Genomic DNA, 17,802 nt, shown 5'->3' on the forward strand with positions numbered 1-17,802 from the left:
TATGCCCCTTCTTCATATTAGTCTGATTTGCTGCACACAAACAGAGCATTGCAAGCATCAATTATTCACCTTGTCATCATCTTCATCAATATACTTCAGTATTTTTCATCTCTTGCTCACTGACATAGCTGAATGTCTCCCAGTCAGCTGTCTCAAAACACCATATTGCTGTTCCTCTTATGTTTTCATCATAAACACAATCTAAGGGTGTAGGACAGTGTTCCCTGCATCTCCCCAAACATTTTCTCCTCCCTAATCTTTCTAATTTTCTGTCCAGTGCTGACCATTTGATTGAAGTGTGCAATGTGCACAACTATGGTTATCGGTTCATAATAAAGTTGAAAAACATATAAAGTTTTTTCTAACTCTCACAACCTGGTACTGGGCTGTGACCCCTGATCTACACTACAAACAGTTACAGTTTAAATCTTCAGGTGTTAAAGGGTTTCATTTTCAGTAACTTGATATGTATTCAAGAGTTCACCCTTAGCTGATGATTGATAATAAAGCGTGTTTGGCATGCGGTCCCGGGAGAGAGCCCTGGGCTCATAAGATACTCGAGCCCAGGGCTTCCTCCCCGTTAGCAGAGTTTGAGCTCGAAGACGAAGATAACTGAGGTAAGAAACTCTGGTTATTTATAGTGAGTTAGGAATCATCTGATTGGTGAATCATGTTAACTAATGCAGTTGTGAACAATCATAAGCATGTGATCCTCTTGAAAGTAGTTTATACATAAACTTCACGTAAATGAACAGTCAAACTACGAGAACAAGCTTCCGTTTTGAATATACCCGTTTGTGTGGACAAGGTCTCAGTGTTGAGGACTCTGCTTTCCATTGTGAAGCTTCATGTGAGTGCTGAGGCTTCTTTTATGTTTAAAGTCCTTTCCACACTCACTGCATCTAAAACGATCCTCTCCTGAGTGAGTCTTCATGTGTTGCTTAATGGAGTCTTTGCATGTGAGACTCTTTCCACACTGATCACATGTGAACACTATAGTTCCAGTGTGATCATTCATGTGGTTCTTCATGCTAGCTTTGGTTGTGAAGCTCTTTCCACACTGAGAACATGCAAACCGCTTCTCTCCGGTGTGAGTACTCTTGTGGTTATTGAGTGCGCTATTACATGTGAAACTTTTACCACACTCAGTACATGTGTAAGGTTTCTCTCCAGTGTGAATCCTCATGTGGATGATAAGGCTTTGTTTTTGAGCAAAACTTTTCCCACACTGTGTGCAAGTGAATATTCTCTCTCCAGTGTGAGTTCTCATGTGGACTTCAAGGGTGCCATTTTGCTTAAAACTCTTTCCACACTGAGAGCAAGAGAAAGGCCTCTCTCCAGTGTGAATTCTCATGTGGAATGTGAGGTTTCCTGTATTACGGAAGCTTTTCCCACACTGTTGGCATGTGTACGGCTTCTCTCCAGTGTGAATTCTCATGTGGGCTTTAAAGTCATTGCTTTTAGCAAAACTCTTTCCACACTGTTCACAGCTGTAAGGTTTCTCCCCAGTGTGAACTCTCATGTGAACATAAAGGTTTGGCTTTTGACTGAAACTCTTCCCACACTGTTTACAGCTGAAAGGCTTCTCTCCAGTGTGAGTTATCATGTGGACTTGAAGGCTGTGTTTTCGGCTGAAATGGTTTCCACATTGATGACAAGTGAAATTACACCCAGATTTGGATTTCCGAGGTCTTCCTCGTGATGACGTCTTTTCAATCAGTGTGGGTTTTTCATCAGTCGTTATGTCTTGGTGTTTCTCTTCCATTTCATTCTGTTGATGAGTCTCTTCTTTCAGCACCATCAGGTCTTTAAAAAAAAAAAGTTGACTTTAGTATGAAGGCACAAAGCGATAAGCATGAAATAGATGTTTCATCCAGATATTAAAATGACTTCACCATTTACTCTCCGTCATGTGGTTTTAAACATTTTCTTTTTTCTGGAACACAAAGTAAGCCAGCGTTTTTTCACAATATCTTTTTTAGTGTTCAACAGGATTAAGAAACTCATAAAGGTTTAAATCCACACGAGGGAGAGTAAATGGTGAGGCTATTTTCATTTCTGGGTGAACTATCCCTTTAAACCACAGGCCTCAAACTCAATTACTGGAGGGCCGCAGCTCTGCACAGTTTTGCTCCAACCCTAATCAAACACAGCTGATCCAACTAATCAAGACTTTGATTAGACTTTCAGACTACTAGAACTTATTATGCAGGGGTGAGTTGGAGGTGGTTGAGTTTTAGACCATTGCTTTAAAGGGTTCCTATTATGAACCTTGTTTTAAAAGATGTAAAATAAGTCTCTGGTGTTCCCAGAATGTGTCTAAGGTTTCCACTCAAAATCAGATCATATACCTTGCAGAATATTTAATTTTGAGGGGTCAGAGGAAAACCAAGCTGTTTTTGTGTCTGTGGCTTTAAATGCAAATGATCAAACATACTCGCTTTATATTACTCGTGTTGTGTTCCCTCATTTGTATCTTCCACTAGAATGAAAGATTTTTAACTTGCTTGGAAGACCCGATTGAGACAAATCCTGCATGTTCACAGCAAGTACGCATAATTCAAGCTAATATTTGTGAGTTTGCATTATTGTATATAACTTATGCAAATGTTTCCCAGTACTGGGTTGCAGATGGAAGGGCATCCGCTGTTTGCAACATATGCTGGATAAGTTGGTGGTTCATTCCACTGTGGCAACCCCTGATGAATAAAGGGACTAAGCTGAAGGAAAATGAATGAACTTATGCAAATGCTTAATGCCACGTTTGCGGTAAACTGGAGCTATGAGGAGATGGCAAGATGACATACTTCGCTACTTGTTTTTATTTATTAGTACTTTTGTCTTTGTTTTCTTGCATTTGTGCATGTTCTGAGGCTTAGCCGTATGTGGTGACATTTTATTTACCCGACAAGATGCAGAAATGCCATCTAAATAGGTGACCTGCTGTTTGTCCAATCAACCCCAGGTGTAGCCTGAGCAGTGTGGAACGTGATTACAGATAACCCAGGATTCTATTTATCCAGTGTTAGAATGACCCAGGGTTAAACATTTGAAGTGTGAAAAGCCCTAAGAATACTCCACATCAGCTCTCAGGATAACCAGAGTACAATGACAAACAGCGACAATTGTTAGTCATGACATAGCAGTGACCTGATCTCATATGCTATTGTTTTAGAACTTCAGTTGCCTAATGGAGAAATGACCAGGAATAATAAACAGCAGAAAACGGTCACACTACTTGCTCAACAAACAAGTGTGTTTATGACTATACATACAAAGAAAAATAATAAAATTAGAAAACATGACTTTGAAACATCAAGTAGCATTAAGCATGGGCCAGTATAAGATTCTGACGTATGATTACCTTGAATAAAAATATCACGGTTTCACTGTACTGTGATTACTGCTCTAAAATATATTCTTTTTAATTGTCTGGGTAAAAAACAAAACACTTTTTCCCCTTTGAACACAATATATTTTCACTTGAGAAACTTTGAAAGTATGTTGGAGCAGTAAACATGTCAGGCTAAATCATTGAAATGAATCATTGACTTCTGCTGTCTTCATTTGTTTCAAAAACACAGATTTCTTTACAATTTAAAATGGCATCTTTGGATATCTTTTCTGCTGAAGATACTGTTGTCCTAATAAACTTAAAACAAAACATAAAAAACCCTTACATATACTGTAGGGACGGTACTGCAGAAAATTTTGGCTGTTTTAAAACCTTGACTTTTTCAAACCGAGGTATACCTTGAAAACGGTTATCGTCCCATGCCTAAGCAGCATAACACTGTTTTTAGGATCTAAAAATTAATTCTTTCGCTATTTTTACGGTTAATTATTTTAAAGTGATTCATGTTTTTATTCAAGATAGACTTTGTGTAGTAAGGATATAACTGCCTGAATGTAGATTATACCGGTTTTTAACCAGTTTTAATAAGGACGGCTGAGACTACACTCAGCCTCGGATAGGAAACAGATTATACGTTAAGTGTGTGTCTTCTATTTGATTGTGGATCCATTTCACAGGTCTGGAGTCAGCTCTAAACAGTCTAGTGGATGTCTGACGTTTATGCTTGAGATATTGTTCAGAATTGTACGCACGCACCCCTGCGTGACGCAGTTAATGACCTTATGTGAGAGTATAATTGTTATTAATTTGTGATTGTAAGCAGAGCGGCCGAGGAACTCATTGCAAGTGTTGAAGCTGGCTTCTGCTGATGAAACTGCAAACTATCTTCAGTAAACTTTATTTATTTATTTATTTAAATCTCTGACTCAGGCTCTTCTTCATCTGACAGACTGGTCATTCTTTGGGTTAAAACTGTATACCATCCCTACAAGTGTTCATTTCATTCAGCACATTTAAAATTGGGGGCATCCACGTTTTTGGACATGCTTTAAACCAGGGTTTCTGCAGGTTTTACCAAATTAAATGTAAGACTTTTTAAGACATTAAGACCATTATGACTGAAATTTTAGATTCATAAAGGCTAAAGGCTTAGGCATTTTTAAAATGGCCCAGATGAAAAAGATTTTTAAATATTATAATTTAAAACATTTATTAATACAATAATAAATAATAATAAATGAATAAAAAAAAACTATATTTTAGATATTTCTTAGCAAAAGATTTCAAATAGTGTAAAAACAAGCTAGCTTTACTTGTATCCATACACCTTTTCCAACATAATCTTTCATTATAATAATTATAAACAAATGAACAAATGTTTTAAAAGATTTAATAACTATAATAAACTAAATCTATGCACAACAATCTGTCCAGGTCGATGTCCTCAGCAGTAAATACATGGAGCATGTTTAAACAAATGTTATTGTAAGGAAAATAATTAAACTATTATGATAAATAGAGTTAAAATGACCTTTTTGAATAAAAAGTTGAAAGTTTTATTGAGATGGATTGTTGGTGATTGTATGGGTTTTGGCTAGATTGGGTAGCAAAACATGAACAAAGGAAAATGAAGACTTGTTTAAAATAAGATTTAAGACCTACAACACAATATTTCAGTTAATTTAGGACTTTAAGGCCTAAAATTTAGATTTTGGAATTTAAGACATTTTAAGACCCCGCAGAAACCCTGTTTAAACACAATAGCCCTGGTAATTAGTTATTATAATAATGATGTAATTCTAACTCCGATACTATCTGTGAGAACTAGTAACAACTACTAGAAACAAGTTTAAATCCATAAAGAATTTGATGAAAAAAAGGGAATTGTGATCAATGTGTCATATGCAAATGGAAAGTACTAAGCCAACACTATCACTGTAATAGCAGATATCTTCTATGAGAATACTGTAGGTCAAATATCGTCAGCTCAGTTAAACTTTTTTTATTATTATTTGTTTTAATTTATTTCATATAGCACCAGTGTTCAAGGACGCATTACAAACAGTAGGAGAACAAGAAAAGCAATAACCTTAAGAAGGTGAAGAAAATGGGAGACTAATAATACATAAAATAATAACAAAAGACACGAGAACAAGTAACAAGAAAGAAACTGATTCCTATCTTTCAATGAGAGCTTATGTGCATTTAGGAGAACTAGGCAGCACACTCAGGGCTGCAAGATGGATTTAATTTAGTATTCTTATTATTAAAATATATCTGAATGAGGATCAAATGACTGAGTTGGTCTTTGAGAATGAAAATCAACCTGTTTGTTCCTGCAGATCTTCCTGTTTGACTGTGAATGTTTCTTCAATCTTCAGGTCTTCACTCTCCACTTTAATAAACGCCATCTTTATAACAGTGTGGAGATCAGTCGCTTCAACAGGAGTTTTTCTCTGCGTTTGGACACTTTATCCTGTTTAAAATGAACAAAACAACGAACAGAAACAAAATAACTACTTTTCAACACTTGCTTCTACAGTTTCTTTTAATGATGACAAAAAGAAATCAGGTAAAGGTTTCATTAAAACACATATTACACACTTCTTTGTTACTTTATTCAAACAATAGCCCTCGGTTACTGAGAATAAAATAGTACTACGTTGTATAAAGGGTTAAATAATATTTCCAACATCGGGAATTTAATTAAGCATTGGATCAAAACTTGAAACTTTATTAGATCGAGTTATATCTGTAAACGCTTTAAAACTAACCTTTCTCCACGTGAATCCCAGCGCTGAAGCGGCGCCGCGTGATGACGTCACACACCACGCCAAAATAAAAGTCTTTTTTGTTTAGCTTTTTTTGCCACTTACTGTTGCAGTCATGACTTATTGATACATTTCTCCCATGTTTTTCCCTTTACACTATATCTAATCTCTCTCTCTCTCTCATATATATATAATACAGAGAAAACACAGAAATAAAATAAATATATAGATTAATAAAATTTAAAAAAGATTAATAAAAGTAGATAAATAAAAATAAAAAGATGAATAAAAATAAAAATAGGTTAATAAAAATAAAAAGATTAATAAAAAATATATAAATAAAAATATAATAATAATAAAAAATAGATTAGATCTTTCTCACACACACTTCAGTATTTAAAGTTGATCAAAACCTTTAATCTAAACATTTAAAAACAATTTTGAGAAACTTTTTTAATCCAGTTCATGATGACTTGCATGTCTACAACACATTACTTCCTATTAATATGTGAGTCCAAATCTCATTATCATAATTATGACCTCTTCTTTTCTATTTCTACAACTATAGGCCTATATAGGGTTCCTTTTTTTTCATTTGAATTGTCGTCTCTTATTATCTGTGCTCCACGTTTCCTGCCATTCTTTAGCAATATCTTCAGTAATAATATTTAATTATATTTAAATATATTTAATAATATTTAATTTACCTTTACTTACAGAAGCATTAAAGGGGTAGTTCACATAAAAATTACAATTCTGTCATTTCCTCATCCTCTACTTGTTCCAAACCAGTTTGAGTTTCTTCTGCTGAATGCAAATGAAGAGAATACAGGAGCAAAGACAGCCACTATATGGTTCAACAGTTCCTACTTTGGCTGCTTTTTTCAACAGTTTCTTGCACACAAAATGTTCCTGGAACTCGATTACAACTGAACCACTAAAGTCACATGGACTGTTTTGACAATGTTTTTGGTTCCTTTTCTGGACTTTGAGCATCTCGGGACTCTTGTTGTCTATGACAGACGAGGGAGCTCTCAGATTTCATCTAAAGTGTCTTCATTTGCATTCTGAAGATGAGCAAAGTTCTCAGGGGATTGAAACAACAAGTAGAGGGACAATCGTTCTCGAGTGCCTAGTGTACACTATAACGCACACCTCCCACCACTGCTGATATACAGCCACATCGCACTAATTTTATTTATTTATTTTTTAATGCAATAACAACAGGCCATTACAACAAATAGAAATACAAAAACTGATAGAAGGCCACATCGCACTGCTACCCCTGTGATATTACTCATTTATGCATTCATTTTCTTTACAGCTTAGTCTCTTTATTAATCAGGGGTCGCCATAGTGGAATGAACCGCCAACTTATCCAGCACATGCTTTACGCAGCGGATGCCCTTCCAGCTGCAAACTATTACTGGGAAACATGCATACACAGTCATTCACACACACCGCATGCATACTGCATGTCTATGGACTTGGGGGAAGCCAGAGCACCTGGAGGAAAGTCACACGAACATGGGGAGAACATGCAAACTCCACACTGCAACGGTAAAACTTTGTTTTTTGCATTAGCTCGATCATGCTCTCTGCCCCCTCTCGCCTTGCTCTTGGACAATGTCTCAAAGAACTTTTCATGCAACCTCTTAAAGTTTAGAAACCGCCAAAACTTCAGCAAACTGACTGTCTATCACCCCGGTAACCCACGACAACTTCCACTCACAAGCAAGTGAATCGCAAGGACGTCACTGTAGCTAAATCACCAACCAATCAGAAACGCTGTGTTTCGTCATGGCCAGTCGGCGAAGGAAACTCAAACAAATGTTGTCTCTTGCTGATCTGGTGCAAATTGATCTTAAGCAGTTAAAGAGAAGCCAAACTTCTGCTTTTGTGGTTTCTCAGGTGTGATTCTAAGATCTAGTAATAAGAGCTAAAATTTATTTGGGATGATTGTCAAATCATTTTGCACAAGTAGCAGAATTGAGAACCACTGCTCTGAGGAACTCAAAATAACAAACTACATACTCAACTTGAATTGCCTTCCTAAAGATACTTCTCTACTTCAGTATATCCCTGTAAATATTTCTTTACAATATTTAAAACAGTTTGATAATTTAGACAATTCATTTCACTGGAACAATAAGCACCCTTGTTTGCATAGGAGTATATCGCAACAGCCAGATGATAAAAAAGGGTTGGGGCTTCCTGAGCATTTATTTCATTATTACACCTTCAGTCTGAGACATCTCGTGCACTGGTCCATCCCTCCTGAGAGAGCTCCATCTTGGTTTATTGTTAAACAAGCCATCCTACTTCCCCTTCCACCACTACAATGTCATTTATTCTTTTTTATTTTGTAAATGTGTTATTTTTGAGGCTGATTTAAAAAATGTAATAATTTTTACTGCAAGAAGGCTAGAACTGTCTCAGTTCTCAGAACTGTCTCATAACAGTGTCCTTTTGGCTTCATAGGACATGGACCTTCAGCATGCAGTGGGACGGTTTGCTGCTGATTGTGACATGGCAGGGAAAGACCCAGCACCTCTAAGTCAGAAACCATGGTGCTTGACTGGAAAAAGTTGACCATCTGCAGTTTAAAAGAGAGCCCTTACCCCAAATGGAGTTCAAGTATCTGCGTTTTTTTTTCATGAGGAATGTAATGTGAGATTAAAACATGGATCAGTGCAGTGGCAGCAGTAATGCAGTTGATGTGATTGTCTGTTGTGGTGAAGGAGCTGAGATGAAAGGCAATGTTCCCAATTTACCACTCAATCTAGGTTCCTACTCTCACATATGGTCATCACTGAAAGGACAAAATCTCGGATTCAACCAGACACATTTTACAAAGTGTTATGACCCACTCGTTTGAGTCGCAACATAAAAGAGAGATGAGCCAACAAAGTAGCCTGAATGCAAATTATTTATTATAAAATGTAACTCACAGAACAATCAATCAAAGCAACCAGCAAATGTCTAGGGATAATAATGAAGATAAAGAACTCAGCATATAATCACAACAACACTTAAACTACATGATACTAGTAATGCAAAACAAAACCATAAGGTTAAAGAGTCAATGAGATGGCAGGTCTTGACATGAGGTTTCCTGAGTAGCCACAGCGCCCTGGGGTAGCTAGCGCAACAACTTTTATATACCTATTGATGAGTAATGCAGGCATCCAATCAGGATTTACCACAGACTCCAAGCTGGAATCTTGGGATCATCACAGTGTATTAATATTGTAAAACTTAATACCCGTCGCTCTGCCTAAATCACAAAATATTCATCGAGTTTGTATTCTACTCAAAAAGGTAAATGTAGTAAACTAGAAAGAATCTTGAACCAAAAGTATAAACTTTACTAATAAAAGATGCAACACAGGACAAATGAATGGGCTTTCTAAACTTTCTAAACAACACTAGCTACATGAATACACTGGAGAGTGGAGTACAGATGTATCCGCACCTGTACAATCACTTGCAAAGAAATTTTAAGCTGCAGTGGTGCTGTTTGCCAGATGTTTATGAAACTGTTCTTCACTCAGCCACCATCATTGTGTTTATGGTAAACGCGAGAAGTGCAACACATTTACAACTCCTCCTACTGCAGTGTAGGTGTGTTGAAAAACAGAATGCCGTCACTCAGCCTTTTCAAACATTATTCAGACATGAAACATCCTGTGCACATGAGAAAATGTTTTGCTGCATTCATGTCATGTGTGCAACTTTTTGTCAACGTGTTTATTAAACTGCGCCGAATGAGTGAAACTCTAGACACTGATCAGATCTCTCCAGTGTGAATCTTCTTTGGGGTTTTCAGATGTGTTAACTGATTAAACCTCTTGTCACAGTGTGAACACTTGTACGGTTTCTCCAGTGTAAATTGTCTGGTGCAGTTTCAATTTTGGAGCTGTAATAAAAGTCTTCTCACACTCAAGCACATATACTCTTTCACACCAGTGTGGACCTTCATGTGTTCATTAAGGTTTGCTGATCGGTTGAAACTCTTCCCACACTGAGTGCATGTGAATGGTTTCTCTCCAGTGTGGGTCTTCATGTGTTTATTAAGGTCTGAGAAGTTGCTGAAACTCATCCCACACCGAAGCTACGATCACACTAGAGTTTGAGCATGCGAAATTCTGTTGTATGGCGCTGCGAAAAGGGGCGGGATTAAACAAGATGATTAGACATAAAAAAAGTGAGCGATTGGTCCATATTTTACATTTCAGTCAAGAGAGGTCATGTTTTGATATTCGATTGGTCTCACACAGTCAAGTGATGCGATTTCGCAGGTCAGAGTTTACCAAGCTTAAACTTTGCAAGGCGAACTGCGAAACTTGACACACGAACTTGCGTTTCTGGTCTGACGCATTGGCGTGCGTATTGAAGGATTTTTTGATTATTTTAACTTCATCCTATACATTAATAGACTAATCCTTGCATTAACAGTTTAATTCTGTTTTTAACTAATTACATGAGCTTATGCTGATGTGTTTATCCTCATATAACCTCATGTGCTTAACCTTATCTAACCTTGCTCCATAACAGCTGTGTCTTCGTGTGACTGATAACCGAGTTAAGTTAACTCCTCTGTACTTATTATCAACAAAATGTTACAATTCCACTTTCAGAGTGTGCTCATTTACAGGAACCATAACAGACGGGAGGGGCGAAGGCTCGCTCTCTTTCAGGCTCTGTTATGTGTATGTGTAACTTTTTCTGTGCAGATTTCCTGTTCTGCCTAACAACTGATGATTGAACTGATCTGGATGGTGGATCTTTCTTACTGAAAGAGAGACAACGATAAATATAGGGGGGACAAGGGTGTGGGTGTGTGTGCCCAGCTGACACAGACACCCTGTGTTGCTGTTCTCTGACACCCGGAGCTCTGTAATGCTTTATTCATCTAATTAATTAAATTGATAAAACTTATTTAAAGCCTCTGACTCATTTAACATGGGAGGACTAGGAAAAGTCTAACAGTATGAATGGAAGTCTATGGAGAGAAAAGTCCAGTGTGACTGTGGCTTAAGTGCAAGTGAATGGTTTCTTTCCAGTGTGGATCCTCATGTGTATATTAAGGGATGATGATTGGCTGAAACTCTTCCCGCACTGAGTGCAAGTGAATGGTTTCTCTCCAGTGTGGATCCTCATGTGTTGATAAAGGTTTGATGAGCAGTTAAAACTGTTCCCACACTGAGTGCATGTGAACGGTTTCTCTCCAGTGTGGATCCTCATGTGTTGATAAAGGTTTGATGAGCAGTTAAAACTCTTCCCACACTGAGTGCATGTGAATGGTTTCTCTCCAGTGTGGATCCTCATGTGTAGATTAAGGTATGATGAGTAGCTGAAACTCTTCCCACACTGAGTGCACGTGAATGGCTTCTCTCCAGTGTGGATCCTCATGTGTTGAGAAAGGTTTGATGAGCAGCTGAAACTCTTCCCACACTGAGTGCATGTGAATGGTTTATCTCCAGTGTGGCTCATCATGTGTTCATTAAGGTGTGCTGATTGGCTGAAACTTTTCCCACACTGAGTGCATGTGAAAGGTTTCTCTCCAGTGTGGATCCTCATGTGTAGATTAAGGGATGATGATAAACTGAAACTCTTCACACACTGAGTGCATGCGAATGGTTTCTCTCCAGTGTGGATTTTCATGTGATTATTAAGGTGTGATGATTGGATGAAACTCATTCCACACTGAGTACATGTGAATGGTTTTTCTCCAGTGTGGATCCTCATGTGAATTTTAAGACTGCTTTGTCTTCCAAAACTCTTTCCACACTGAGTGCAGGTGAAACGATTCTTGTCTTTCCTTTTCAAAATACCATCAGTCTGAAAATGGGTTTTTTCCTCAATTTTGACATGATGTTCCTCCTCTTTACTCCCCTCATTCTCTTCAGTTAGGTCTGAAATAAATAAATAAAACATTCGTTTTCATTAAGTCTTAAAATTTCTCATTAAAAGCTGAAAAGTGAAAAGACACTGGAAACATTGGCTACACACACTGTAATTTTGATGCACATTAAATGTTAAATAAATCAGATCACATTTTGTTTGGTCCATTAACAGATTCAATCCTTTTACAATGTAAAATGTGTCAAAGCCACTTAACATAGAAGTTATAGTAAATGGACTCTATGCACAAACTCTGCTGATGTGTTTCCGGTAGAATATCAGTCAGGCTGATTTTTTAGGTTTTTCTTCCCCTTTCAATAAATATGCGTGTGTAAGTCTTGAGTGTCCGATTCTACATCTTGTATGTACAACCTGGTCATGTCTATTTTCAAAACGGTAATTATTTATTTCATTTACAAATGGATTCACTTCATTCAATTTGTTATTCCTACATTCATCCCATTCCATTAGCCATTTCTCATTAATAAACAGATTTAAAACAGGTTTAATATGAGACACAGGAATTTTACATTCTGTAATCTCCAACTGTAGGGCTTCCTTAGCTGCTTTATCTGCATGTTCATTTCCAATTAATCCCATATGTCTTGGTATCCAGCAGAAAATAATATCAAAGTCTTTAGTCTTTAAAAGGTCCCCTTTTTCTTTAAAGCTAAAAATCATAGGATGATCAGTTTTCAGAGATTCAAGTGCTTGTAAGCAGAACATAGAATTTGTGCAAATTAAAAACTGCCATTGCTGTTCTTTTTCTATTTGTTCCAGAGCTAAAAACAGTGCACAAGATCAGCTGTGAATATCGAGCTTTGTCCGGGAATACTCTTTCTGAAACACTCTGAACCAATCACTGCTGCAGCAGATACTCTTCCATCTGATTTTGAACCATCTGTATACACTGGTACATAAGTTGGTGGATTGCATCCGATATTCATAAATTCTTCCTGATAAACATTTGGGTGGATTTCCCTTTTTTTAAACTGAGACAGGTGCATTATAATAGATGGCTTTTTAATATGCCATGGTGGTTTAGGGCATGCATGCATTGTTATTATTATATCCAGATTAATATCCAACTTCTCCAAGTGAGTTTTCATTCGAATTCCTAAAGGTCTGATGTAGCTGGGTCTGGCATCATATTGGTGCTGATATTGAGGGTGGAAAACTGTAGAATTTGCTGGATTGTCTTTATTAGCTTTCAGCTTGACTGTGTAACCCAGGTTACTAGAACCATATTAACCTGCAAATAGAAAAGAGAAATATATTATAACACATAGAAAATAGTTGCTAGATATATATTTAATTAATTGAAAGCCAAATATTATTTGAGGAACAGTAGTAAATATTAAAAAATAATAATTACTCACGAATTTGAAAAATTAGAGTTAGCTCCGCCCATTAGGATTGCGTCATCGCGAGTCGCGGGAATGAGCTGCGTCTTTACACAGAGGCCAGAGTGAAACGAGCGGCGAACGAGGCAACAACAAACTAGCGCGATTCCCAAGATAAGTTTTTGAAAAGTGAGATTAGAGAACTGATATAGAGATAGAGATATAGAAAATTGATACCTGAGTAAAGTGCTCGAGAAAGAAGTGTTCAAGAGAGAGAAACGTCATCAGAGAGAAGTTTCATTTAGTACTGTCTGTGCTGTGCTGAATCCGAGGAGCAATTTATTTATTTGATTACCGAAAATCAAGGAAATCTGATTTTTCCTAGCATCATCAAGGATTTGTTTCAAATCCTTGTCATTTTCTTGGTAAGTGAATTATTAAATAGTTATATTTTATCGTGTATTCACAGCAAAAGTCAATGTGTTTGTCTTTTGGGGATATAAGTGCTTAAAACAGTTAAAACTTACTATTCCTGCAAAATTCTTGAAAAAGGGATATAGCGTGATTATTTTATTGTGATTTATAAGAGTTCAAGATAGATTTAGCTTTATAATTATGCAAAGGGTGATGCAGCACAGTGGAGTTATGCTAACCATGCGGTCTGCAGCTACAGGCTAATGTGTGCTCCATATGCTGTTGTATGCTGTTTAATGAGATTAGTGCTTTATGCTGAGAGAATGTATGTACAAAAGAGAAAGTGTGGGAATATTTTATTTTTATTACATTTATTGTAGTTGAAATGTACCCATTTACATGTTAATGGTTGAAATTGGGATTCATGTGTGATTAATGCAGATTTTTCACCTTGTTTTGCAAGGTTGGGTTTTTTTTTTCCTCCCTCTTTTCTCCTGTTCTCTTTTATTTTACTTTATTTCACCTGTTGCTCCTGAGATCCGTTGCCTGTCGCGATTCTGGATGAGGAGTTGAGAGAAGTACTGGAGTTTGTTTCCGCTGCTGTAAAAAGTCAAAGTTGGTGGAAACTGGCGAGCCATCCCTGCGTTCAGCGAACCTGGTCATCAATTCCGTTGGAAAAGTGGTAGCCATTCGCATGCACTACAAGTTTCAGAGTTCACACACACACTTCATTTTTACTGATACTGATACGAGCGAACAGGTTTTGCAAAAGTTTTTCCATCCTGTGGAACTGAGTTTTGTTTACTGAACGGACACCAAGAAGTCACATTTTCCGAATTGTCAAAAGCTAAATTGTTCCTGTTGAATATCTCAGTGAGAAATTGATATTGTGAGTGCTGTTTTGTTTTTATTTAGAGTGTTTTGAAAGAAAAAAAGAGTTATTTTGTAAAATAATTGAATTGCATTTTCTTTTCTTTTATTTCAACTATCTTATTTTATTTCAACCGTGAACTGGGTTTATTTTCTTGGAAAAAGGAAATTATTGACTGTGAAGAGCTAAAGTGAAACTAAGTTATTAGATAATTAGATTTATCAGATAATTGGATTTATTAGATAATATAATTAGACTAGATTACATTAGATAATATTAGATAATAATATTATCATTAGATAACATAATTAACTGAATAAGTAAATAGGTAACAATAAGTGATTAAATAATACATATAAGAGTTATTATTATATTATATTACTATATATATATTTAAAATAATAGTATTCTAAATATAGTATCCTAAATAATAGCATTCTAGATATAGTAATCTAAATAAATTGGGTTTAATTTTGGTTTTATCAAGGTACTGTGGTATTTGTTTATTTAATTACATTTGTTTATTGTTTCTATTTTATTTGTGCTGTGTTATTGTGATTTTGAATTAATTTAATACTTGGAAAGGATTTTTATAAAGCACTTATTTTTCAATCAAACCCCATTGACTGGTGTCTTTTCTCTTGCTGCAACTCTGGCTCTTGAGCGAATCTAGTCTTCTGATCGGCCCATAGTGTTAATTAAGATATCGAAATAATCTGTAGGTCACAGGTGCTACAACTGCATATTTGAGAGCCTGTTTCAATCTTCTGTTGTAAAGTGACATTTCTCCTGCTGCCGTATATAAACTTTGAATTGGAGAAGTCCTGTATGCTACAAGAGCAAGTCTCAGTCCTGTATGATGTACTGTATCAAGCATCTTTATGTATGATATCCTTGCAGATCCGTAAACTATGCTCCCATAGTCCATTTTTGATCTAATAAGTGTCCTATAAAATCTTAAGAGTATCCCCCAATCTGCAGCCCATTTGATCTTTGCTAAAACCTTTATAACATTCATTGCTTTAAAACATCTATTTCATAATACTTTAATATGAGGAATAAACGATAACTTCTTGTCAAATCTCATTCCTAGGAACTTTACCTCTTTCACAACTTGTATAGTTTCTCTATCTAAAAAAGCTCTGGATCTAAATGCATATATCTTAAAAGACAAAAATGCATGCATACAGTTTTGGATTTAGAAAATTGAAAACCATTTAAAACTGACCAGTCATACATTTTAATTATACATATTTGAATTTGTCTCTCGATTGTATACATATTTTTCCTTTATAACAAATACATTCTGTGAGGCGACAGCACTACCTACTGCGCCACCACGGTGCCAATAATACAACAATAAATAAATTAATAAATAGTTAATTTTTTAAAAATATTTTAGATATTTCTTAGCAAAAGATCTTAAATGTTGTGTAAAGAAGCAAGCTTTACTTGTATCCATACATTTCTTTCCAAAATAAACTTTCTTTAAAATAAATTAACAAATGTTTCAAAAGTTTTAAAAACTATAATAAACTAAACCGATGCACAACAGTCTGTCCAGGTCGATGTCCTCAGCAGTAAATACATGGAGCACGTTTAAACAAATGTTATTGTAAGGAAAAGAATTAAACCATTATGATAGAGTTAAAATGACCTTTTTGAATGAAAAGTTGAAGGTTTTATTATGATGGATTGTTGGTGATTGTATGGGTTTGGGCCAGATTGGGTAGCAAAACATGAACAAAGGAAAATGAAGACTTGTTTAAAAAAGATTTAAGACCTACAACACAATATCTATATTTTATATAGCGCCAGTGCTCAAGAACTCTTTACAAACAGTAGGAGAACAAGAAAAGCAATAATGTTAAGAAGGTAGAGAAAATGGGAGACTAATAATACATAAAAAGAAGGACAAAAAACATGAGAACAGTGCATTCATTAGCATTAAATGAACATCCTGAAGAAAAAGTGACGAAAGAAACTCATTTCTGTCTTTCAATGAGTGCTTATGTGCATTTAGGAGAACTAGGCAGCACACTCAGGGCTGCAAGATGGATTTAATTTAGTATTCTTATTATTAAATTATATCTGAATGAGGATCAGATGACTGAGTTGGTCTTTGAGAATGAAAATTAACCTGTTTGTTCCTGCAGATCTTCATGTTTGACTCTGAATGTTTCTTCAATCTTCACATCTTCACTCTCCTCTTTAATAAACGCCATCTTTATAACAGTATGGAGATCAGTCGCTTCAGCAGGAGTTTTTCTCTGTGTTTGGACACTTTATCCTGTTTAAAATGAACAAACAATAAAAATGTTTAAAATAAATAAAACAATGAACAGAAAAAAATAACATCTCTTCAACACTTGAGAGTAATTAACAAAAAGAAATCATCGAAGCAAGAAACAATAGCCACAAATGAGCTGATTAAAACTAGTACTCCATTTCTTATATATAGTGATGTATACTTAGAGTGGAAAAGACATTATGCTCTAAATTAAACCTTCATTAAAACACTTATTACACACATTTCTGTTACTTTATTAAAACTTTATTCAGGTATGTTCTTAATTGTTTTGTTTGTTTTATTTATTGTCTGCTTACAGCAACGTTGTAGCACTTAATTTCCACAATAACTTCCTCTCAGGAACAAATAAAGTTTATCCTATCTTATTCAAACAATAGACCTTACTGTGAGTAAAAGAGTACTTCGTTGTATAAAGGGTTAAAATAATATTGTCAACAGCAGGTACATTTAGCATTAAATGAACAACCTGAAATTTTAATCAGTCGGTTTACATCTATGTAAAAGGTTTAAAACAAACCTTTCTCCAGTTGAATCACAGTGTGAGAGTGGCGCGGCCTTATGACGTCACACGCCACGCCAAAATAAAAGTCTTTTTTTTGTTTAGCTTTTTTCCCCCGCTTACTCTTAGTCATGACTTATTAATACATTTCTCCTTTCCACTTTCTATTTTGTATTTGTAAGACATCATTATTTATGTTAATTGAAAAAACCCATTTACCCCCACTAGATCTTTGCCTTCTGGTAGGTTGGTAAGAGGTTGCATTTTCTTTAAACGATTGCATTTCTTTATCCATAGCTTTAACTCATTCACTTGCATTCACTGATGTTAC

General features: G+C 35.8%; 1 protein-coding gene across 1 annotated transcript; it reads right to left on the reverse strand.

Annotated features, from left to right (window-relative positions):
* Nucleotides 1-678: 678 nt before the first annotated feature.
* LOC130241382 (oocyte zinc finger protein XlCOF6-like) lies at nt 679-16,947 on the reverse strand. The gene is made up of 4 exons (XM_056473108.1): nt 16,802-16,947; nt 11,173-12,044; nt 5,682-5,823; nt 679-1,806 (listed from the first exon to the last, which is right to left on the reverse strand). The coding sequence occupies exons 1-4, from the start codon at nt 16,884-16,886 to the stop codon at nt 812-814; spliced, it is 2,094 nt and encodes a 697-aa protein (XP_056329083.1). The 5' UTR covers nt 16,887-16,947; the 3' UTR covers nt 679-811.
* Between the last annotated feature and the right edge of the window lie 855 nt (nt 16,948-17,802).

Source organism: Danio aesculapii, chromosome 15 (assembly GCF_903798145.1).
Source record: "Danio aesculapii chromosome 15, fDanAes4.1, whole genome shotgun sequence".
Classification (NCBI taxonomy): Eukaryota; Metazoa; Chordata; class Actinopteri; order Cypriniformes; family Danionidae; genus Danio; species Danio aesculapii.

Coding starts and splice junctions, on each gene's coding strand:
- LOC130241382 (XM_056473108.1), bottom strand. CDS start 16,886: ATGGCGTTTATTAAAGAGGAGAGTGAAGATGTGAAGATTGAAGAAACA. Junction 5,824..11,172: donor CTGGAAAGAAACCATTCACT/TGCACTTAAGCC, acceptor ACAGGATAAAGT/GTCCAAACGCAGAGAAAAAC. Junction 1,807..5,681: donor AGATCTGCAGGAACAAACAG/GTTGATTTTCAT, acceptor TTTTTTTTAAAG/ACCTGATGGTGCTGAAAGAA.